Below are 25,087 nucleotides of genomic sequence, written 5' to 3'. Positions count from 1 at the left end.
AAGCAATGACACAACCTGAAACGTGCTGTGGAGCATCTCACTGACCAGGGGAGCCTTGGCAGAGGGTTTCCCTTACCTTGTGCTGCTCTGTCCTGCTGCCACCGTGATTGGGGAGCAAGGCAGGTCTGACCTTCACCCTGCCCTGATGTAGCACCTGCTGCATGTGTAGTTTATTAACATCAGATCTTACATAAATCCATCTATCTATCTATCTATCTATCTATCTATCTATCTATCTATCTATCTATCTATGTCTCAGATCGAACCCTATTCCTTTAAGGCATTGCAGATCCTGTTTCCCTTTTAGGTCGATACATGTTCCTGTTCTCTTTGGAAACCCATGCCAGAACTTCCATGAATTCAACATTCAATTTTTCAATGTGTTTTTTCAATAGAATAATTAGAGATACATATAGTAAATATGTATATAAATAACATATAAATACATATGTCTATACATATATGTGCAATTGCTATTAACATGTATTAAGGGGGTTTTACTACCTAAAGTATATAATGAATAAATCTACTCCTAAAGAAGATACAACTGTTTATTTGAAAATTAAATAAGCACTTCAAAATTAAACAGGCAAAACCAGAAGCCAAAATGAATTTCTGAGAAAGTGTTATCTCACACTTTATTTTAAAATTTCTATCAATCAGCAGTGTTTGGGAAGTACAGCTGAATTGCTTCAGCCCTAGACTAGGAATCTATAGTTGGACATATTTGTTTAGCTACTGACTCCTTGTCATCTGCTAGTGATAACAATATGTTCTCCACAACATCAAAGGCAATCCTAAATGTTAGATACACAAAGGTTATGGCTTTATTTTGTGAAGGCCTTATCTTGCTCTCACCAAACATGTATTGCCCACTGAACCCGACTTGTTAAATTCTGTCATGCCAGAGATCTGTCAAATTAGGCCTGTGCCAGTGTTCTGGTTTGACAACTGATTTGCAGTTCTTAACAAACCCAAAGCACGTCACCTGGCAGGCTGATTTCAAACAAAGCAGCAGCACACTTTTTGCAAGAGGTGAAAGACACCTTCACAGAGAGACACCAAACTCGGTAAAATTGCCAGTCTCCAAATCACAGAAACTCTGCAACTGAGGTGGGAGCGAAACTGCCAGTGAAAAAAAAAAGAGCAGGAGGAAATGATCTGTCATTTACAGGAGAAACAGGCAATAAAAATAATATTTCCCTCTTGGTTCAATTCCACTTTTTCTGCACAGTTTGGATATAATCTAATACAAATGTGCCCTCCTAGAGCAACTGTTCTTACAGAGAGACTTGCCTCGGCTTGATTTCAAGTGTCCATTTGCAGGCCAAGTACCACGAGAAGCTTTAAAACATGACATAAAAATAAAAATAAAAATATTAACATACAAAATGATGACCATGATGGCCTGCCCATGCTTAGACAGGGACCTGAGTATGTACACAGGCCACCTTCTGCCTGGGAGCTGTGTAGCCACGGAACGTGTGGCAATGAATCACGGAATAATTTGGAGGTCACTGGGCTGGGTGTCCTACCCAAAGCAGGGCAAACTTTGAAGTTGGCGCCAGTCTGAGCCAAGGGGTGACATTACCTTGAGCTCAGCGCTGTGTAATGTGGGATTAGCTGGAACTGGTGCGTGTCTGGAGGCCTCGGGCATGGCTGGGGCAGGCACAGCACCGTCTGCACCTCGCTGTGTTGATATGCCTGTTATCTCCTACGGGGTCTCGCTGCAAGGTTTTGCAATTTGCTGCTCCCAGGCTAAACAGGGAGAGATCTTGGCATTGGCACACACACAGAAAAAGAGCTGAGGGACAATAAAGACACTTTTAACACCAGGTGCGTGTTCTAAGGCACAAGAGGCTAATGCCACGACAAACCACTAATAGGGAAAATGACTTTTGCAGCCACTGACCCTGGAACAAACAAACAAAGCAAGAGATGTAATTAAAAGGTTGAACACTACAGAACTGCAAGGAAGCAAACAAGGAGAGACACTGAAAAGTTCCCATGATTAGAAGAGTGATAATCACCAGCTAATTTTTCAGCAGAAACGTGGGCACAAGGAAATCTTTCAGACAAGGGGAAAATGCCACTGAAATCAAACTGATGATCCACAAGATAAATCCCACTAAGGTCGATATGAACGTTGCAGCCCATTCCTTTCAGCAGGAGGTTCAGGGTTTAAACTGGTTGTTGAGCCTGGGCCCAAGTCCACTTAACACAAATGACTGGGAGGTCAATCACTCCCTATAAAGGTCACCAGGGCTCTGAGGTGCAGCAGTAGAAGATCCATTACTCCTCCTGAGCAGCAGCTCTGTTCATAAATTCACTTGTTCATAAATACACTCGGAACCCCAGACCACCAAGAGTTACACTGCCTGGAGATAACAGCCCAAAAATAAGCCAGGGAAGAGCTGGAAATGAAATACTCTCCAGGTAGGGGATCAAACTTTTCTGAAAAAGCCTCTCTACTGCAAAGTACTGATACTTCTTTAAGTCCTTTATTTTCCCCCCTTCAAAACTGGTGAAACAGCCTATCCAAAATAATGATTGTCACAAGAGAACACTCCACGAAATCCACTGGTTTTAATATTGGTGTTTTGTATGAAGGTGTTTCAGTAACGCTACCATGAAGGGCATGAAGGGAAATGAATGGAACTTGACAGCATTTAGAAGGGAACAGAACTCATGTGCTTGCATTTCCTGACCTCCTTTGTTCTACAGTGCAAGGTGAACCCTGGAACAAACACACCTTAGGCCAGCTGTTCAACACAAAGCTCGTAGATTGACCTTACTGCTGATTTCAAATCTGTTCTGTAAGAAACTCTATTTCCTGCAAAAATAAATAAAACTGACTAGAACCTTTAGCAATGATGTGAAGTAGAATATGCTTAAAGAAAATAAATTACCATTGTTTGCTTACATCTATAAGGTTCGCTGATTCATGTGTATTTGGGAAAATGCACTGAAAGGAAAAATAGAGAGGAAATAATGTACACACGGTTTTGATTGGAAAACCCTCAAAAGTGAGTCATTATTTCATGTCTGCTCTGATGAGAAAACACAGCTGCAGCCTCTGCTGCATGTGAGCCCATGGACTGAAAAGATCCTGGCAGTGGCAGACAGAGGATGAGGATGGACGTAAAGTTTTCACCACTGAAACCTTCCTGTGTAGGCAGGACAGGCCAATGGCAGCAGGACAAAGTCCTCCAGCCTCCTCTAGCTGAGACAGAAAGGCACAAAAAAGTTCTGCTGGGATCTCCTAACAGGTAAGATCCTCCACAGCACATGCTCTGGTGTGAACAGCTTGCAGGGGTAGCTATTTTAAATGCCTTATTACAACTGTATCATACTTACACTGAAGTGAAAAATATACTTTATGTTGTTCCCCCATCCCCTCCCCCCCAAATCTTTGAACAAATATTCCTTTACTATTTTCAGTTACCCACAATGTTGGCAGAAAAAGGGTTCTGGAGAAATTCTGCAGGGGCTTCTGGACAAGGCAGGTGCCAGCTGCTGGGACACTGCCCCGGAAAACATGGGAAAGAATTATTGGTATTAATGCAGCTACAAAGCTTTTCTCCTGCAGATCCCAAAGTACCCTAAAAAGTTAACATTCAGGTAGTTGCAGAGGCAGTTTGGAGAATTAAGTGACGCAGGTCAGCCATAATTTTACGGTAATGAACTACATCCAGCACTTCTTCTTGTATGTGGCAACTGAACTCCGGGTCTTAACATTAAACAAAAACCCAATACCTGTTGAAATAGCACCAGCAGGAGATCAAAGAGAAGCATCTGCAAAGAAAACAAGACGTGACTTCAAAGCCCTTCATTGATTCTCTCACACTCAAGTCACCAAGTCCGGAGGCATCGCTCTGCTTCTCCCTCTATTTTGTGTTTAGATACCACAACCACCACAGTGTCTTCAAGTGTAATTAAATGACACTGAAATTGCTTATGCTGCTGCCATCCCATGAAGGTCTTGGGGGCTGGCACACGTCCCAGCACATTACTCACCCTAACACAAGATGTCAACACGTCAGAGCAAGGGCTCTTCTCACTGTCAGTGTTTCAGAGCGCTCACCATGCACGTAATCTGCACTGGCAGTGGACCACGCTCAGCCTTGCCTGGCTGGGCCAATGGATCTGTGATTTGCTGCTAGAGGGCTTAATTTGGTGCACTGGCAGGAGGTGAAAGTCCCACACACTTCGTACCACCTCTGTGAAGTCACCAGATCTTTCAAGGGCTCTTTCAAAGGTTAATCCATGGTGATCAAATAGTAACTTTGATTCAAATATCCTAAAAAAGTGGAGAGAGATTAGATAGGACTGAGTAAAATCCCTGTGATTAGCAAAATATCACTTTGTGGTGCCTGAAAGTAGCAGAAATTGGTATGAGTCTGGAAAGAAAGACGGGAAATACCACATTGTTTCTTTGAGTAAAGTCTGGTGAAAAGTCAGTCGAACCTGACATTCAGACCTCTCTTGTTCTGTGGGGCTCTGGGTGCTGTATCAGTGCAAACCTTGCCATGGCTTCACTAGTTGTAGCTGGGAAATAGATGGGAATCTCCCTGTTGTTGAAACCCATGTAGATGTAGAACTCCTAAGCAGAGCCTCAGGCTTCATGAAGACCATTCCCCGCCCCAGGAATGGGGCATATACATTCTCCTGTGACTGCAGAAAACCGTGACCAGCACAACACTGCATCAAGTTAACTTACCACAAGTTAACCTCATGCAGCAGGGAGAACAGGGACTTCAAGCTTCCCCTCAGAACTAACAACGTGGTAAAAACCAGAATGAGGTGCAGATGATGCCAAGCGCAGGAGCACAACATCGATGGGATCACACCGAGTGAAGGGTGGGGAATTTGTTCTCTATTTCTGCGTATCCTAAGTGACCAAGCGCTCATCAGACTCATAACACTGATCTGAGGACAAAGCTGAAAGAGCCACATAAGCCCCAATTTGCAGTGGATGGCACAGAAACCCCACTGCATTTGTCCCTTGGCTGCCCTATCGTGGTCAGTACAGAACCTTCTGCAAGATGCACGGGTACAGCACCCCAAAGCTTCTGCTAAAAAGCTGGTACGGTGCTTGTTCAGACAAATTTAGCAGACACAGAGCTCTCCTAAATAAAAGAACTCATCAAAGAGAGCTTCTAAGGTAAATACATCCTCTTAGCAGGCCCTTATCTCTGCCCGGTGGATCAAAGAACGCTCCTGCTCGGCTCCACAGCGTGCAGGCATTATCACCAGTCCTCTGCAAAACAGGCTGGCTTGCTTGATGACTTGCAGGCCTAGTGAGACATGCATCACACGTGAAACTCGTGATGATGGGTTTGGGGATTTCTAATAAACAGGTATCTAATGTCAGACTGTCGTTTAGGAACCTAAACGGACCCCCTGACCTTCAGTGTGCAGAAAGCTCCACCACAGCCAAGGAGTCTTTTAAAAGATACTAGTTAGTTTTATCAGCCTCCAAAAATAGATGATTCAAAAATGTATTTGAAACTGTCCCCCCAGGACCTGCATGTGCCCTGAAATACTCACTAGTCACCAACACTTGTGATTTTACAAAAATGCTTTCCATTTGAATTTTTTTTTCTCTGGCACCATTGCCTACTGAAAGACACACACACACACAAACCAGACCAGGCAGGAGGAGGTGGCAGAACTTCTTATATCCAAAGTGCTGCCAAATATACAACATTAGGCTTGAAGGTGGCAATTTTAGGTTGCTTCTAAAAGCAGTGATTTCCAACAAAGTTTTGATCTTTAAGGAATGATGTCACATCTGAGAGATTGTGAAAGGGATAGTTATTCCTTTGGTGGAAGAAGAAGCTACCCACTTGCTGGCCCATCTCAGCAGCTTGAGGTAGGATTTGTTATAAAAATCCTACTCTGCTGACAGAGAAGATGCTGGAAAAGGATGAATAGTTGGTTACCTTTCACTTTCAGGTTCACTGGGTATGTGATCTGCTCTGACTGCCCTCTTTCATCCTTCCTGGGGCTATGATTGGAATGTTCTGCTGGGAACAAAATGCATAAAAGGGATCAAATGAATCCGAGGCCACAAACGAGTTATTTAACCAGGAATGGCTGATCCAGTCAACTTCTGGTGAAGTCAAGGTAATGGTATCAGCAGGGATATTTTACCCCCTTCTGCTTTTGCTTTTGCTTTGATCCCTGGGCAGTCTCCAGCAAACTTTCTCAGGGATCCTTCCCCTCTGTCTTCGGGAATTCACCGGCTCTGTCACCACCACTGTGCTTTGGCATTTGACTGTGACCTCCTGCACAGCATCACTTCCCCGTGTCTCTAAGGTTCTATAATCCTGTTTCAGCTGTGAGTTGGGCACTTTGGTACCTCTTTGGCTTCTGGCATAAACGACTCCTTCAGTGCCTCACCCAGACAGCCTGGGAAGCCTGGACCCAACACTGTCATTCTTGGGATAAGTTAAAAGGAGATTTTCTCATGAACAATCTCCCCTTTGAGGTTATGTGCCTCACAAAATGCTAGTGGTATAACCAGAAAACATTGTGTACTATGTTAAAAAAGATTCATATGTTCTAAGAAAAGAACAGCAGAGAGGTTAGAAAGCAGAATAAATAAGACTTTGGCTAAAAAGAAGCATGCAGTATAGTCAAAAAACCCTTTCAGCATCAGCTGAACACTGCTTTCGAATTTGTCAAAGGCAGAGAGGAACTGAAATAATTTTAGCCATTTTAGAATAGCCTTCCTGGCAAAAAAGGCATGTTTTACACTGAGTTAGTTACCAGCTTGGATCAGGTACACTGTGCATGCACTTTACTCATGTGATCCCATGTCTGTCTTCACACAGGCTCTGTTTCATTCAGTCCACAAGACAGAGATGCAAAGGAACTTACTCTGACTCACCAGATCAGATGAGCCCCATTAGTTCCAAGTCAAGAGCACAGAATGAATCAAAGTGACTTTTTCAAGCAGATGAGCTCTGCCAGAAAGAGCAACGGGAACAAACAAAGCTCAGGAGAAAGCTGAGCCTGAAGACTGTGCTGGAACATTATTAAGTTAATAAGAAAAGCCAACAGAGAGGTTTGAGGGAGAGAGGGGAAGGAATTTATGCATTAACTTGCCCTATTGCTGTGGGGTTTGCCTATTTGTAGGCACTTGGACCAGAGACCTCCTCCCCTCAAAATCAGTGATAAAACCTCCCTTGTTGCACCAGTGCAGGGTCTGGCCCTGCACAGTAATTTATACCTTGAAACGTACAAGTTAATTAATCCTTTCAGTCTTGGTGAGGCAAGAGATGTCGACATGGCTCAAAAACTCTCTCTATATGGAAACTAAAAGAGATCTGACTTTCTCCAAGTCACAAAGTGCATCCTTGGCAGAGCTGGGAGGGGCTCAGAAAACTGTAGGGTGCAGAAATCCCAGTTCTGGGCTCAGCCCAGGCATAAACAGATCACAGTTTCAGATGGCTGCTGCCAGCCACAGTGGCAGAAGAGTTCTGGGACCAGCTCACTCTGTGTCCTGGCAGTTCCTCTTGCAAGCTCTGTGCTCCCCTCTCTGTGCCATCAATTCACCTGGTAGTAGTAGAACAGTTTCAGGGTAATGATGAGATACACAAAAAGGGTCAGCAGCCCTCCAACTAACAGAAAGAAGAGAAAAACTATTGAAGTGAAGCAGGAGCTCACACACCACGCAGCCACAGCTTCCCAAGAGCAGACAGTGCAAGAAACTCCCCTATGTTTGCTCATCTGACTGCAGATATCTCTGTTCCTACAGTCTGACAGATGCCTTCAAAATAGACATCTAAAAATCATTCTCTTGCCCACAATGACAGCGACACTCAGTTGTGCAGGTATAATTTTATTTTATCGGTGCTTGGAACCAAACTCAAGCCCAGCTGCATTGTCAACGCAGAGGCAGCCGTGAGGGGCCTCCAGAACCGAAAGGATGGGAGCAGCCAGCCTCATCCTGGCTGGAATTTGTTCAGCAGTGAGATACGGGGACCCTAATGAGAAACATGTTGTGCACTGGAAAGGACAACCAGGACGTGCTGTCAGTGAGGACATCAGCAACACCACCGAAAAGCAATCGTTCGGCAGCACGTGAGCCCAGGGATGCCAGAAGGGCTGTCATCTGCCACAGTGTTTAGAACAGGAAGCAACTGAGGGAGGGTTTGTTTGTATTTCTAATAGCAGCCAGTGGAGATAGTTAAAACCATGGAACACAACAACAACAAAAAAAAACCCCAACCCTCACTCCGAGACATTTCTTTCTTCCCAGATGTCACCGTACCTTTTAGAAGGTGCCATTAAACCTCTTTCTGCACGTAGCAAGCCCTATAAAAACAAGAAAGGAACACTGAGAAAGTGACTTCACCCACTATCCTTTAATATTCTGCTTGACTGAATGTCAGCCACAGGCCTGTCAATCCCACTGCTCTGTGTGGGCTCACACACAAACACAGAGAGAAGCTACAACATGTTCTGAGTCTACTCTGAAGGAGCCCACCCCAGACACAGAAACACAGAGGGCATGAGCAGCACAGAACACAGGAGAAAAAAAAAATAAAAAATCTCATTTGCTGCATCTTTCTGAAGTTCCCAGTGATTTAGTTGTTTCAGCAGATGGAGCCATTGCAGTATACACCACGGATTGAAAACTAGGCCAGTTCAGCCTCTTCGAAGGGAAAAAAAACCTTCTGCCTGCTGTGAGGACATTTTCAAAAGAATCCTTGGCTGTATCCGTGCAAGTGTGTGTCACTTGGGCAACTACATGCCCTTTTAACAAATGGATTGGCTCACCCCGAATGTCCTAGGACTGATTTTTAGATCTATAGGATCGTTAGTAATTATGCAGTAGTATCACAACTGAAGTTCATGGTTTTAAAGTGCATTTGGAAGCTGGCTGGTCCCCACATCAACCCACTCAGTAATTCTGGTACATAAACCCCAGCCTTTGCCATAACCACCCTTACTGGTGCCAAAATTCACTTTTTTAGAGGCTGGATGTCACTACCGTGGAAAAGGCATCTAAGCTGCAGTTGCTGAATTTTTGTGTTGCAGGATAACCCTGACTGAGGGAGTCAGGCTTTCAGAATATTTACAGTGAGGAAAGTAATGCAAATAAGAACACAACAATTCAAGTTTCCAGAAATACATTCCCTTATGAGTGTGACCCCTTAAAGGTTGTAAGAAGATAACTATGATCATAAACTCGGGCATGAAACAGCAAGCAATTCATGGTACAATTAGAATTTGAGATAAATGGATTAATAATCTCCTGCTCAAGCATCTAATTAGGAAGAAGCTGTATTCATCAAAGGCTGCTGTTGACATTATATATTACTGAAGGGGAATGGGGATTTAATATCTCCTTGGTATGCAAACTCATTACCATTTTCCCTGATGGAGGCTATGCAGATATGCAAGGGGCAGAGATTATGACACTTAATATAGAAAGAGAAAATGCTTGCCAGAACTGACCCCAGCTTTGCTCACTGTGTAAGATCCACTCATGAGCTACACAAGAGTAACTTGGCGAGTCTGCCCCATCTGCTTTTAAATGCTTTGTGTTTTCAGGGTTAAAGATAGCACAGCAGCATTTCTTGGACAGACCATCACGGCAGGGAATGTTACACTGAAAGCAAGGGCAGAGGCTGCAATGCCAAACCTGTGCTCTCAGCACCAGGAACCTAGGAAGGATGTAAATGGTTTGTTGTTCTAAGATCCAGGGATGGCTTGGCCTTATAAGTAACCTGCCAGAAATCAAGGGGAATTTGGCGAAATCAAAAGCTCACACAGGGCTGGGCAAGGACCAAAGGAAAAGGAATTTCTGCCATGCATTTCCACTGAAGGCTGGAGGTTTAACTTCTAATCTATCATTCCATCCCAGACTCCAAATCAAAGACTTCTCGTTCCACTAACTCCTGTGGTAGCTTTGGACTGAAACAGCTATTGGAATTGAGGCCACAAACCCCTTCTCATTTGGGAATAATTCTAAATTTAGACTCTAATCTTCAAATGAAAGTATGAAGCTGATCTACCTCACTGCATTACTAATGTTCTTTACAAATATATGATGCCTTAAAGGCATTTTGTTTCCCTCAGTGTATATGTGGCAAAGAATCGGATTAAAAGGATGGATTTTGCTAGAAATACCCATCATTACACAGAGCAAGCACAGTTAATAAGGAATCAGTTCACCCACCTTTTTCATATAGCTTTCTATAAAAACTGCAGTAAGCACAAGCAAAAGAGAGGCTGAAAAGAAGGAAATAATAAAAACTGAAAACTAAATTGTGTTCTCCACTGGTGTGATAACGTGGTGGGTATGTGTGGTCAGAGGCTGGGCTGAACTTGCTGGCAGCAGTGGCAAACTAAAACTTCTTCGGGGATCATCAGCCAGGCAGCTGCAAGTCAGGAGTTGCATTTCTGGAGCTGAAGCTTCTGAGCCCACGGGCTCAGTAGAGGTTATCTGGAACTGACACAGTGAAATGATGAGACTGCAAATAAGACAAAGCACATTCCTGGCCAGCTGCTCATCCGTCCTCCTGTGAAGGTCAGACCTCCCTCGTGAGGAACCTTCCACAGATGAGGTACCTTGCAGTGGCATCAAGATGAAAAAGCTGGGCAGAGACTTTGTATAAATCTACAGTTTTGAACTGCTCCTTTTGAAACTGTGTAGTCCAGGAGTGGCTCTTCAAACCTTTTTGTACCAACTTGCTGAATTAGGGAAGGGAATCAATACCACCCCCTGACATCTCAGAAGGTTGGGTTTCCGTGAGACATAAACTCTGAAAACCAAATGCTAATTTAAATTCAGTGTTTTTAAGGGTGTCATTACTAATCAGCTTTGCAGAAACAGCCAACTCTTTTGGTGGGGACAGTCAGAGTGGATTGGGATGATGCCATTGCAGCCACCACTAATTATTTGGAAGGAAACTGAATGCAAGGGAAAATGTAAAAGTGGGGGAAAATGTAAAAGCAGAGCAGAGCACCACACAGGCTGCTGTGAAGAAAGTTAACTCCAACCCAGACAGATCTAGTACAGTGCTCTGTCACAAAATCATTCCAACTGTCTAAAGCCAAAGTAGGCTTGCATGCAAAGGATGTTATAAACAACCTGCTGCAATTTCAAGCAATTTGCATAAGACCTTTATCTTCAAGGTCTGACTCACACATTTCGCTGTCTGAGAGCTGAGGCTTGGTCTGTAGAATGAGTTCATTAGGAACCACAAACCCTATCATGTTTCACCTGAAGTAAAAAACAACTGTCATCCAGTCTGACATCTCTACCAGAAAGTCATAGAATTGTGGGCATTTAGAAATGGAGCACAGGAAAAAAAATCTGTACATAAGGGAGAGATGAAAATGTAACGACACAACAGTCAGGGAAGGGGACCTTTTGTTAAAAGAGAAGAAAATCAAACCATTTGCACTGAAGCACCAATTAAAAGTATCAATGTCTTTAAGGACTGCTAATTGTAATATTGGAAGATATTATCAACAAAACAAAAAAAAAATCACCCTTGTTGAATGGATATAGCTCCACTTTCTAAAGTGGATTTACATCTATTCATGCCATGGAGATATTTGGCTCTAAATTCTGTGAGGAGATAGGTTTTTTGAACTCCATATTTTGAAAACAAGATCTAAACCCATCAGTCATCTCAGTGAGATTATGTTGGGCTTGCCAAACCTTCCCCACTTAATGTGCTTTTCTGTTATTTTACTAGCTCTACTTGTAAATACAGGATTATAAGAAAAATGAGAAAATCGAAAGATATGCAGCTTCTCCTAGAAGAGGTTAAAACCCTGTCAGAAATCCTCATCTGGATTTGTGTGATAAAGGCTGCCACTCGGTACCAGCCACAGAGTCCAGAGAAAATGCATTTGCTTTTAAAACATCCCATGGGGTTTTGTTCACTTCTGAATATGGAATTCCTGGATATTTAGCTGATGGCACTTGCACCCTGCTGACTGACTGGCAATGAGATATATTGCTGGGCATGTACAGGGGTGTTTCATGGAAACCAAGATAAACTTTATAAGATCACAGAGCAGTCCATGCCTGACAGAGCAAAGCTGTCAGATCTGAGGATACACCGAGACAGGCTGTTCTCAGAACTACAGAGCCACTCGGCTGGCAGACGATGCAAGCTGCCTGTCTTGTCTCCTCTTCTCATTCCCACACACTGTGAATCACTGGAATTCTTCCAGATAGGATGCTCAAAATGAACTGCATCATCCCCCTAATCCCTGGACTGCAGTGTTTCATATCTCAAACTCTCCCCACACGCTCCCCAAGCTCCTGACAGCCAGGATCGCTTGCCTGGTCTGGCAAGTGATAGTGGGTAGAGAGGAAGCTGCAGGACCCCACAGGTGTCCATTTGTAGCAGGATTCTCTGCTTAAGTGTGGATAAACCAGCTCAAAATTCCCCCTATGTGCAAAAGTGACCAGTGCTGGATGGAGAAGGGGGGTCAGCTGCTCTTGGTGTTGGAGAATTCTGAGCCTGGCCTGACTCATCAATCCCAGAGTTAAACACCACAGGATGTTTCACTGATGATCTGTCAGGAACAATGTTTCCTGGCAGAAACTGGCACCTGAGAGGAACTGACAGCATCCCTGATAAGGGAACCAACAGGTGATAGTGCTGATAACTCATGTAGAGCTGCTGGAACTGACAGTCCCTCGCTTTATACTGTAACAGCCCAGTCCCACTTTTTGGAAGGGTCTTCTCAAACACCCCTTCTCAGAGTGTGTGTGGAGATCCCTCCCTTGAGTGGGGACACCCCTCAAGGTCACTCCTCGAGGCTGAGCAAAAGAGCTTTGCCCACGGTCATTGTTATGGGTGAGTAACATCAATCTCTATGTAATAAATATTTTGCTAGCTCTGATATAATTGCTTCAATAATGCTGCAAAAAATAGTACAGTGTGCTAGCTACCTATACTGTGTAGTAAATAATGCTGATATTTTAATCTAATCATTATAAATTCAAATAAATAATTTATTTTATTGATATAAATATATTCAGCTTACCATCCTTCATCCTGCAGAGCAAAGTCATACAAAGGCTCAATTACATCTATATAATTCTTTAGACATAAACCATTGACCAGCCCTGGGGCTAGAGTTGGAACCAGCCACATCTTGTCTCTGAGAAGGAGTTTTGAAAGCAAGGGGCTCCTTTCTGCTCCTTGTGACTCAGTGGGAAGGTCCCACTGGTGAAACCTGGTCTGAAGCTTCAAATTCTGCCCAGGATGTCCTTGAGCAGCTCAGAAATTACTGCTCTCAGCCCCGTTTGGACAATATCCTGTCATTCACAGCAGCCACCTCTCTGTCGTCCCATGATGCCGGGAATGCAAGGAGGAAATTCTGGATTTCTTTGCTCCTCATGGAACCTCCTAGTTGTTATTATACTAATAATCTTTCCCACAGGCACATAGAATTTCTGGTGTGCTCATTCTGACTATAATCATATTTTATTAGCCAAATTCTCTGTATGTCTTCGGTGTAACCTGACATTTCTACAGCGTTTTTTACGTTGATGGATAAAAAAACCCTTTTCACAAGCTACGAACAAGATTCTCTCCTTGTTGACACAGGGCAGTGTGCTCCAGCAAGGTGCTGTTAGATTTCCCTTCCTGCATGTGATCACAAAAGTTTGGATCTTTCCCTAGTCTAGTAAACCTCAAAAAAACATGGGACAACCTGACTACTTATCCACAGCCCAGAAACGAAAAGCAGCAGCCAAGAGGCAATCAGATTGAAGGCATTCAGAGATTCTGCTGGCCAAAGAGAGCAAACCCTGGGCCAAAAGGAGCATTCACACTCTGACAAAGCCGTGGAATATCAGCATTCTGCTCATCTAGTGCTGGTGGATGAAGGGCTGGAGTAATGCTGGTAACGCTGAAACCACGGTTCAAAGAGCACAGGCAGCTGAAAACACGAAATGCTGATGACTGAATCCTCTCCAGCTTGTGATCCTGGGTCAGTGTATAGACAACATGGCAGATAATTCAACCTCTTATTCCAGATCTTGAAAAACATGCAATGTTGCTTTTGTTTTGTTTTGTTTTGTTGTTTTTTTTTTCAGTAACTCACTTAATAAAACTCTTCAGAGTAATGTGAATGAGAGTGAGAACTTAGAATGAAAAAGGAGTATCAGTATATAAAGAGAAAAAGATGAAAAATATCTGTAGTCAGATTTACAATTGCTTATTTGAGTCTGAAAGACAAAGAATAATCTTTTCTTTACAGGGGAAAAGTTTGCAGATTTTAGCTTGTTTTTACTGGAAATATCCTGGATAGTTCAGAAACCACCCCCTCCCATAATTTAGAAAGTGAAGCTTATATAGCAGTTCACCCCTGTCTCTTCCTTTCAAACAGGTCATCAGTTTCTAGTTTTTATGTAATTTCCCAAAATAAAGCTTTCTTCTGTGCACAAAGATTGATTCATTAGATGTTTTTGTCTCTGGGCATTGAGCAGCCTTTAGCTGAATAGAGTTGGAGTTCATGCAACTTAATTGGAAGAGCACCATTTCCAACATCTCCCTTGGATATTTACTATGAATGGTGAGACACAAGAAAAAGAAATTGCTGATGTTTAATATTTTGTGCCACGGAAAACAGTCATTGTTTTGCTCAGCAGCTTGAGTGCTTTACAGGTGGGAAAGGGTCTCCCTGTCCAGAATGACCACAGTAGTTTTCTTTCACCCTCATCATGTGAAATGATGTGAAAGAAACCAAAACACATGTGAGTTTTCTACTCACATCGTCACAGTCACCCTGAGACACCAAAAGTTTGTGAAATCTCAGCACTTCAGAATTTACTGCAGATACACAATTCTGCACAGTAACCAGCAATTTCCTTAATTTCTCGTTGAAGGCAGTTATCACAATTACCATTTTCCCAGACTTCTAAACAAAAACAATAATAAATTGTCATCTAGGGAACTCCAAATGCAAGAAGCACCAACAATTTTGGCAGCACTAAAGCATACAAAGTTTTAGCAACATGGCATCACTCCTTAAAGCAAAAAATCTTTTTTCAATTGCCTGCTGCTGATTTAACTGTGATTTTCCACTTACCAGACAAACTACACAACGGCTAAAAAAGCCCTGGAAATTGCTGAATCCACTCCCACATAATAGGAGTGAAGGACAGCTGGGAAAAAATTTGGAGTTCTAGAAATGCTTCTGTTCTGTCAAAAATTTTGTTTGCAATACCAGCTGTAGCATCTGGCTTATCTTACCACTTCAGTCCTCCTTTTTAGAAAGTGCTGAAAGAGCTTTTGAAAGCCATTGCACGAGCTGTCTGGAGCCCCTGCTGCCGTTGCTGCCCTCTGGTTGGGAGACCCTGGGCATGTTTGGTTATCCCAGATCCCTACATTTCATCCGTGGCTGTTCTCCTGCCTGCAAAATGTGACAATGCACAGTTCCTCCAAGTGGAAAGCAATAACGCTCTGCCATGTAAATATGGATATGAGGTATCATTAACTCCGTTGTTGAACCTCTCACATTTGCAGAGAAACTGAAGAGGAAAGTCATTATCTCCTTGGTTTAACTACTGGTTGGTGCTGCTACCCCTTTTCCTTCAGAAACTAGAATTGTACTGGGCTGCAGAATCTGTCTCTTGGAGAGCAGTGTTTATGTATATGAGGTAGCATTTAACTCCCTTGGGATAATCCTACTGAAGCCAATTGGTTTACTCAAGTTATACGCCCGTATTTGCACAACAAAAGGGTAGCAAAGGCTACAGAGGATGATTTACAAATAAGAACTCCCACTGCCACAGGCAAATCAACTGATTAGGAAATGCAAATTTGTCTAGTGTAAGTTCTGGGAGGGAAAGGAACTGCTGAGGAGCATCAGGAAGGCCCCGGGGATGTGGGTGAAGGATGTGTGCTGGAGTGGGTTGCCCTCCATCCTCTCTGCTCTCAGAAGTGTGAACAGCACACTCCTAAGATCTGTGTGTGCACTCAGGATCCTCTGGCCAGGATTAGACAGTGAGATCCTGGCCCTGCTGCAGTCAGTTGTCTCACCTAGGGATGTTAAGACAACAAATCCCCCCTGACAGCGTTTCTGATTGCTCGATAACAAATGCAAATAAGAAAAGCAAATCATGTTGTAATCCTCTCTGCCTGAGAGGGGACAAAGGCTCAAGATCAGATCACAGTTTGTGCTGTGATTTAGTCCAGTATGTAGAGACTGATGATTCCTCTCTCACTGTGACCTTAAAAAGGTAAGGAGAGGTCACAAGGAGTGGTACTTCCCTCTCCCATCAACATCCTGCAGCTCTTTCAGTTGACTTACTTCACATATTTAATGTTATTTAGATTACCCACGCTGGCACCATCAGCTGCCGCTGTCATGACCTCGTGTGCACAAGCTGATGTGACACAGCTCAGCAACTGTGCAGTGCACATGGACATCAGCCTGCTCTAATAGAAATCCCTAGATGGAGCAGGGAATATAATTTTGCTTCCCCAAATTTATCTGATGTTAAATTGGCTGAATTCTGTGGTATTGAGGGTTTAGGAAATACAGAGATTGGACACAACAGCTTTTCCTCAGTTTCTAAGATTTTACTCTTTCCTGTGTTTTGCAATCCTCTAATTTATCTACTGTACCTTGAAGTAATTTGGGTTTTATTCATCACAGCTCAAACTTAATTCTATAATGCTTTGAACTATCATTGCTCAGTTTTTGGCATAAATCAGTTATGACACAGGACATTCCTTTTCCTTCAGGAAGGTCTTGAAATAATATTTATGAAAATATGATTAAGCATGCTGGGGTCATTATGCACATTTTTATACCAAGATTCACACCCAGGTGTTCAAGAATAAGAACCTGGCTGGCACCTTCCTCAGGATGAGAAGGCAAACATACTGCAAAGAGAGGTGACACAATTTTGTCAATCAAACTCATGATTCGTTAAAATTCTCTCAGAAGAACAATTCTTCAGCTGATTTTGCAGTGAATGTAAACATCTTTCCTTCTGTGCTCTTTCAGCTTTCCCCAGAGCCTCAGGCTTTCTGCATCTCTGTACTCATTTCTGTGTCACACACTACAGGCTGAGGCATCTTGGGACACAGGGAAATAGCGCTTTTCTTTCTTCTTTTTTTTCCAGATCTCTTAGTTCTGCACCCTGGAAAAGGCATGATTCATTTGCATAGCTCCCCTCCCTCACGGTGCACACTTTCATATTTAGCCCAGAGATTTGTTTTCTAAACCTCATTAGGCAGGGAATATTTTTACTAATCCAATTCAGCAAATTATAATTTTATCAGAACCATCCTTTAGAAAGAGCTTTTGGAAATTGCCCTGCAACTCATGTGGAAAATGTGCAGAGATAGAAGGATTACTTCTCCAAACATAAAGACTGAATCTCTCATTTAAAAAAACACTAAACCAACATAGTACAATCGTTAATGTTGCTGACTTTAATGTAACGTCTGTTTTCTGTACCATAGATAAAAATTCATCATTGTACAAGAAAAGACTGTTACATTAAATGTGTCTGCAGGAGCACACATTGCCCTTACCAGTGTTGCCAATATTCAGTGTTCCTGACTAGTGGGAAAAGGGGACACTCTGGAATCAGCAGTGTGGGGGTGTCACACTGACAAACACGTGCATACATTTCTTCTGTTCCTGAGTCTCTGTTAAGGAAATTTTCCTGTCCAACCGTTCAGGAGCCACTTTGGGAATCCCACTCACACCACCTCAGACTATGTTTCAGTGCTCTGTTTCTCTTAGAATGAAAGAAAATAGCACAAGATTTAATAAACTGGTTCAAATTTTATTATTTTGCACGGGTTTGACTTTGATGAAGGTATTAAAGCACCAGCATGCTAATTAAGGATGACAAAACAATGACAACTCACAGTGGATCCAGCTTGAGCAAACAGCAGCAGGAAGAATGCTGAGGTCGTAAGAATTAAAACATAATTAAAGATGCATTGGCTTATGCCTTAGTCATGGACTGAAAATGTCATTAAAGAAATCATCAAACCACCTATAAATAACTCTCTGATTATTTTCCAGGGAAATTGTCAGGTGTTTCAACTCTGCTCAATTGTCTGATTTCCTTCCTCAGCAGAACAAAGACTGAAATGTTTACTAGATTATTTAAACATTATTTTATTTTATAGATTATTTAAATGTTCTTTTATAGACTGCTGTCTATAGAAAAATTAATATTTTCAGCATATATAGCTTAGGGAATAGCAAGAAAACTTTAATGTGATGAAAAATGAATTAATTTTGAAGCAACAAAACAAGGACCAAAAGAAGAAGAAAGCACAAGGTCATGTTTGAATATGAAGTAAAATTCAGATGAGAATGGAGGATAACCACATTTTTTATCCTTTTACAACCCAACCCAGAATTCAGCACAGGGTATTTGATTCTGTCATCCAAATATGACTTGATTATTTATTTTCCAGCATTACTTTGGGATGGAGCCTCCCCTTGAAATCCGAGGTATACACAGCTCATTAGTACTGCCTTCTGCCTACTCAGCACGGCCACATCCATCAGCCTGACCATGTGCTTGGTGTTCCTGGTCAGGTTTTCCCCCATTCCTGATCTTGGCCCTAATCCAACACGATTTTTCCAGCCCCGATTCAGGCTGGGTGTCCCCCATTCATGATTCCATCCGTAATCCAGTCCAGGTTTTCCCCCCATTCCTGAGCACAGCCCTGATCCAATCCAGGTTTCCCCTGTTAGAGGTTCCAGCTGCGATCCAGTCCTGGTTTTCCCCCATTCCTGATATCAGCCCTGATCCAGTCCGGGTTTCCCCTATTAGCGATTCCATCCCTGATCCAGGCCTGATTTCCCCCCATTCGTGATTCCAGTCCAAATCCAGGCAGGGTTTCCCCCCATTCTGGATCTCAGCCCCGATCTCTCCTGGGTTTTCCCCATCAGAGATTTCAGCCCCAATCCAGGCCGGGTTTCCCCCCATTCATGATTCCAGCCCTGATCCAGTCCAGGTTTTCCCCCCATTCATGATTCCAGCCCTGATCCAGTCCAGGTTTCCCCCCATTCATGATTCCAGCCCTGATACAGTCCGGGATTCCTCCCATTCATGATTCTAGCTCCAATCCAGTCTGGGTTTCCCCCCACTATGGATCTCAGCCCCGATCCTGTCTGGCTTTTCCCCATCAGAGATTCCATCCCCGATCCAGTCCTGGTTTTTCCCCATTCCCGATACCAGCCCAGATCCAGTCCGGGTTTCCTCCATCAGAGATTCCAGCCGCGATCCCGTCCTGCTTCCTCCCCCCATTCCCGATCCCGGCAGGTTCCAGGCCGGGTTTCTCCCCTCGCCCGTCCCGCGCAGGCGCAGTGCGGGCGGTGGGCGGGGCCGGGCGGGCTGCGCGGGAGCCCCGACCCGGCGGGTCCCGGTGCCGATCCCGGTCCGGGCCATGTCCGAGGCGTATTTCCCGGTGGGCCCCGGGCTCGGGATGGAGGAGAACTTCCTGTCGCTGGACGACATCCTGATGTCGCAGGAGAAGCTGCCGGGGCGCGCCGAGAGCGCTCTGCCGCGCCTGGCCCTGGCGCTGGGACAGGGGGCCGGCGGCGCCGAGTCCGTCCCGGAGGTAACGGGGGGACGGGGACGGGGACAAGAGCCACCCCCGGGGGGATACGGGACTGCCCCGGGGCCGTCGCCTCGCCCCCACCTCGTGTCCCGCCCCCCCAGCCCCGTCCGCCCGCAGGTTCCGCGGTCGCTGCAATGAAATTGATGCTTCCCGCTACTTTATTTAAAAGTTATCTTTACTTTTATCATATGCACTTTTGGGTTTCTGTGTGGATTTTTTTTCCGTGTTTTTTTTTTTTTTCCTTCTGGTGTTTATTTATCTGACAATTTATTAGGCTGCAGAGCATCAATGAAAACCCCACTTTCCGAGTCTTGCAGTAATAACGCCCCTAAAGTGTGTCTCTTTATGCAGCGGACTGTTCTGAAAAGAAAACTGTGTTTCTGTAAGGCTGGATCTTCGTTAATGAAGTTTTATTTTCTGTCTTTGCGGCTGCTTAATGTGTGTTCTCGTGGGAAGGACAACTTTTGGTTTCTCTCGTTCCTCCAGGGATCGAAGCTGGAAATCCCACTGTGGCTTGCTAAAGGGCTCCACGACAGCAAAAGGAGAATCATTTCTGTGGAACTGCCGAATATCTACAAGGAAGCCTGGAGGACAGTGTTCAGTGCTGATGCCAATGTGGTTGATCTGCATAAAATGGGGCCCTACTACTATGGATTTGGCTCACAGCTGCTGAATTTTGACAATCCGGAGAATCCTGAGATAGCTCAGAGTATCCTGCAGGCAAGTATCTGAACTAAGGCTCGAAACTCGGTTTTGCATTCTTCTGTCTTCCTGTTTTTCCCAGCTGCACAGCTGCCTTCAGAAAAAAATGTCCTGGTTTTAACCAAATGACTTCTGGGCTGATTATGAATTTCTAGATCAAGCTGTAGGATGACCCTCTTGACTACTGCTGGAAGCTTCAAGTGTGCATCCAGGAGTGTAACCTTAGCCTCGAGTTTCCACAGTGTCAATATGGTGTTTCAAAAACTCTTGTAAAACAGGACTAGAGGAGATGTAAGGTCATTTAATTGTGCCTGTGCTGCAAGGCAGAATGAATTCACTCAACTGTTGTTTCAGTTTTTCTACCCTGTTTTTAAAGCTCTGTAACAATGAGACCTCACACTGCTCTGGGCAATCTGTTTCAGTGCTTCTTCACCCTAATCATAGAAGGTTTGCTCTGATGTTTAAACCAAAGCTCCTTCACTCTGTTTGTCTTGTACAAAGTAAATGCTGAGGACAGAATATTCTCTTCCTTCCTGCAGCAGTCCCAGTTCATTTGATATCTGTCTGTGGGCCGTGTTTTCCTGATTTAATAAGCACAACTTCTTATTCCTTTAGTAAGCTCATTAATTAACAACTCAAACAGTTCTTGGTTCCGGACAGACCCCTGTGGAACTCCACTCAGTGTGTTCTTCCCTCCTGACAGGAGCTATGGGTGATGGTTGTCTTTCCCAACCATCTATGGGGTGGCCTGGCTAAATCTTCCAAGAATGCTCCATGACAGATGCCCCCTCCACTGTTTTCCTCCCTGTTCAAGCCTGGCATCCTTCCACAGCAGGAAACGAGGCTGGTCCCTCGGAGTTTGTTCTTGGCAGGTCCACATTGGCTGCTACCCTTTTATTCTCTTGCAGGAGTTTATGTATAGTCTGCTTGTTCCATTATGTTTCCAGCAATTGATACTGATGGATTTATAATTCCCTGGCTCTTCCTTCCTCCTTTTCCATCTCCCCCTTTTCTCTTTTGAAAGATAGATATTGTCTTCAGCAGTTTCCGGACTTCAGTGCTCCTTGAGCTTTTAACCATAACCACTAACAGCTCTGAGATCTCTTCAGCCAGGTCTCTAAGTGGGCTGGGATGATTGCTGATGCTTTTTTTTTTTTTTCCTTCTCTGTGCTTTACATTAAGACTGATGCAGAGGGGCTTTAAAATGCTGCTGTTTTCTAAGAGTTGTCCACTGAAAATGTGCTTTGTGCATTGAGGAGGTGACCACGCCTTTCCTTGTCTTTTCTCCTTCTGCTAATGGACATCTTAGGGAAAAAAAAACAACACAGGAGAACTCATTACTTATTGACAGAAAAATCAAAGCACACGAGGTTTTTGCTTTGTTAAAAGCAAACAGGAGGGGAGTTGTGCTGACTTGAAAAATGAACAAAATACAAAAAGAACCCCTCTTTGAAATAATCAGGAACAATAAATGCAAAGTATAACTGTTAGGTGACACAGTCAAAGTGAGAGTTATTAATTTATCTTTCTCCTATTAGTTCTGATTATTCTAAAATCAGCTTCTGAAATAACAAAGCACAGTTTTCAAAGAGTTTTGACCCTTTCTTTTTTGACTCCCCAAAGAAAAAATAGGGAAGCAAAAATCCATAAACGTGTCTTGTTGCTTAGCTTCAGAAGATGATATTTACAAATCGCAGATCAGGGCTTTTTTTGACTTTCTAACAGTTTTTTAGAATAATTTTTCTATCATATTGAAAAAAACCCCACACTTTTCAGTAGTGGTTTGGCTTAACTGCCAAGTTGTTCACAATCTGCAGCCTGTACATTCCTGCAGCAGCTGCTGTGGGGTGAGGTTCATTCCACCCGCTCTGAAGCAACGACTGCTTGTGAAGTGAGATGGAGTGGGCTGTAAGTATGTTGTTGTGCCCTGTGGTCTCCTCGGGCCTGTCATTAAGGAAGCAGCCAAAATCTGATTCCATGTTTGCTTCCTGTGCATCAGGCACCTGCTCTCCCAGCTCAGGCACGACGCGGGTTTGTCTTCGTGTCCGAGGTTCATAAGCGCTGGGTGCAGACCCTTTGCTGCTTGCAAACTGGAGCCTAAACCTTTGGCTTTTCAGTCGTGAGAGCTGCAGCGTTTGAGCTGAGGGAGCCTCTGTGTTAACTGTGTTTTGTCACCTTCAGACGTTCATCAACCGTTTCCGCCGCATCATGGACTCCTCTCAGAACGCCTACAACGAGGACACGTCGGCGCTGGTGGCCCGGCTGGATGAGCTGGAACGAGCTTTGTTCCAGGTTGGCCAGAAAGGGCTGAATGATTTCCAGTGCTGGGAAAAGGGGCAGGCTTCTCAAATCACAGCTTCCAGTCTGGTCCAGAACTACGGGAAAAGAAAGTTCACGGAAGTGGATGGTTAAAAGCCTGAAGGACACGGAGCTGTGGTGGGGGGACACGGGGAGATTTGCAGCCTGTCTGTCACAGAAAAGGGAATCAATCCCCCTGCCCGTTAATGGGAGTTCTCTGTAACATCTTTGGATTGGACTAGTGTAAATTTTAAAGGCAGAGGGCAAGGGCATAAAAAATGGATCACATCACATCACTGAATATCTTTACAGCTTACTCATTGCACTCCTGAGGATTTGCAGATAAAGTGCTTGCTGGGTGGCTGAAAGGCTATGAGAGGATTTTCTAAAAGGCTAATTAATATTTATTATTCTTCCAAATTGATGTTTACAATACCAGATCTGGAAAAAAGTGTAATTTGTGTATCTTGTCTTGCCTTTCCCCTCCCAACCTCCTGGAAACAGCTTGGTGGTTTTATGAACAGCTGTTTCCAGGTTCCCTGTTCTTTGGAGAGCCCCAGTGATGTGGAAAAAACGCAGTGCAAGCAGCATTAATTATTTTTCATTTCTTACACGCTGTGGTGGAACAGTGAGGCAGGAATGTTTTTCTTTGCTGACTTCTGTACACAGTGCCCTGGAGAAAAATACCTCCTCAAACCCACATAACAAGTGGCAGCACAGGTCTCGTGTGCTGCCTTGTCCTCCCTCTCCCTCTTTGACTCTTGTGACCTTGGTGGTGTACAGGGTAGAGAATGTTCCTGTTTGATGCCAGTGGCTTTTGTGATGGATGTTTCTCTGTGATGGGTGTTTTAGAGGAGGCAGCAGAAGGCAACAAAGAGTCAAGTCTGGCCCAGATCAAAAGCAGCAACTTAAATGGAAATTCTCCCCCATTATCAAAAAACTCTGAGCTATCTGTTTTCCCATGAGAAATCCTTCTGATTACTAATGATCCTGGTAAGTGTCATCCTTGCCATTGGAAGTGACTGGATGTGGAACTTGCTGACAGCACAGTGGTGGATGCCCTTAAACCGGGATCATCTGAAATCCCATTGGATTGGAGACAGAAAACAGATGGTTATCTCCATAGGACTTGGTTCCTGCAGTCATCAGGATTGTTGTCCTTTGGGAACAGGTATGAGACATCTTATGGGTGCTTTTAAGCCTCTGTAGAAGGTGGACCTTGCAGAGTACCGAAGTGGAGGAGCCAGATCCTGATGGTACTGAGCACTTCCTCTTCTGTGGGAGTGACTGGGAGGTGACACCAAGATCCAAATCTCTGAGGAGTTGTTACTGGACTTGCAGATGCTCCTGGATATCGGATGCTTCAAACAAGTCCAAAGGGTGCGTGGCCATTCCTTGGCCAGAGGAGTTCAAGCTCAGCCCGTGGAGGTGGTGAGAGGGGACAGTGTTCTGGCTTCACAAACATCTTGGTGACCCCACCTCAGCTGCAGAAGGCCAGCTGTCCTGCCAGAGGAGGCTAAATGGAAACTGTACCTGACAAAAGTTATTTTCAGTATGTGGCAGAATCAAATGCTGCTGCACTTAATGACTTAATGGCACCTAATGGCTTATGCATTTTCATGAAGCTTTTGTCTGTTGTCCATTTCTGAATTTTTGTGCTCAATAAATATTTTGTAAGGGAGTGCTCGTAGTGTGAAAAGTCTGTTGCTAATTGTCCTGCTGCAGAAAAATCAAATTGAAAAGTCCAGGTCTCTGTAAAAGTGTGGCCGTGATGCAGCCCTGCTTCTGTCATCCTTCTGCTCTTAACAGGTGGTGCAGTGGGGAGCTACATTCGTGCAGGAGTAATTCCTGTCTGACTTATCCCACGTGGATACTGGCTCTTTGCTCAGGTTGTGGGAGAGACTCTGCCAGCCAGTCAATAAGCTGTTGATTTTATGCATTGCATATTTAGGAACACAGGATGGGCTGAGGTGACTCCACGTTGCCTCGACTTTGTTGTGGAGTGGTGGGGGGGAGGTGGAAATTGGCTGTCTCTGTATCCATGCACCGCTGTGCCCTGTGGAATAGGCTTCATGTACCATGTCAGAGCTGTGCTCAGTGCTGCAAGGGAGGCAAGTGTAAGTCCATCTGTGGCAAGGAGCTTTTTTTCAGTTGGTTTCACATTAACTTCTTGTAAAACTCTCAGCTCCTCTTGTTTATCTCCTCTGTGTGCTTTTCTCAAGCCAGAGTGGCAGCCAGAGAGGGCCGACCCCAGTTAAATACAAAGAGCTTTGCAACCACACAGTTTCTCACCTATCTAAATTACCTTTTCACAAAACATTCATATTTCTTCCTTTGTCTCCTTTGGTCTACACAATGTCTTAGTTTGTCCTCTGGCACTGATTCATTTTTGGTTAGAGAATGGAGCAGTTGATTGGTCCTGCCAGCCTGGGAGCCATGGGTGGTGTCATTTGGACCAGCAGCAACTAGGAGGAGCAGCAGCAAGAAATGTT

At 44.1% G+C, this 25,087-nt stretch overlaps 1 protein-coding gene across 1 annotated transcript; it reads left to right on the top strand.

Moving 5' to 3' along the window:
- Positions 1-19,386: 19,386 nt before the first annotated feature.
- Positions 19,387-23,464, top strand: GINS3 (GINS complex subunit 3). Its single transcript, XM_027893966.1, has 3 exons — positions 19,387-19,595; positions 20,082-20,315; positions 22,479-23,464. Exons 1-3 carry the CDS (start codon positions 19,422-19,424, stop codon positions 22,707-22,709), a joined length of 639 nt encoding a protein of 212 aa, XP_027749767.1. The 5' UTR covers positions 19,387-19,421; the 3' UTR covers positions 22,710-23,464.
- Positions 23,465-25,087: the final 1,623 nt, after the last annotated feature.

Source organism: Empidonax traillii, unplaced genomic scaffold (genome assembly GCF_003031625.1).
Source record: "Empidonax traillii isolate 1590-97213 ecotype Southwest subspecies unplaced genomic scaffold, ASM303162v1 scaffold413:size1348891, whole genome shotgun sequence".
Classification (NCBI taxonomy): Eukaryota; Metazoa; Chordata; class Aves; order Passeriformes; family Tyrannidae; genus Empidonax; species Empidonax traillii.
Note: the sequence above shows the minus strand (reverse complement) of the source record. Positions and strands in the feature narration are given on the sequence as shown.

Coding starts and splice junctions, on each gene's coding strand:
- GINS3 (XM_027893966.1), top strand. CDS start 19,422: ATGTCCGAGGCGTATTTCCCGGTGGGCCCCGGGCTCGGGATGGAGGAG. Junction 19,596..20,081: donor GCGCCGAGTCCGTCCCGGAG/GTAACGGGGGGA, acceptor TCGTTCCTCCAG/GGATCGAAGCTGGAAATCCC. Junction 20,316..22,478: donor TAGCTCAGAGTATCCTGCAG/GCAAGTATCTGA, acceptor TGTCACCTTCAG/ACGTTCATCAACCGTTTCCG.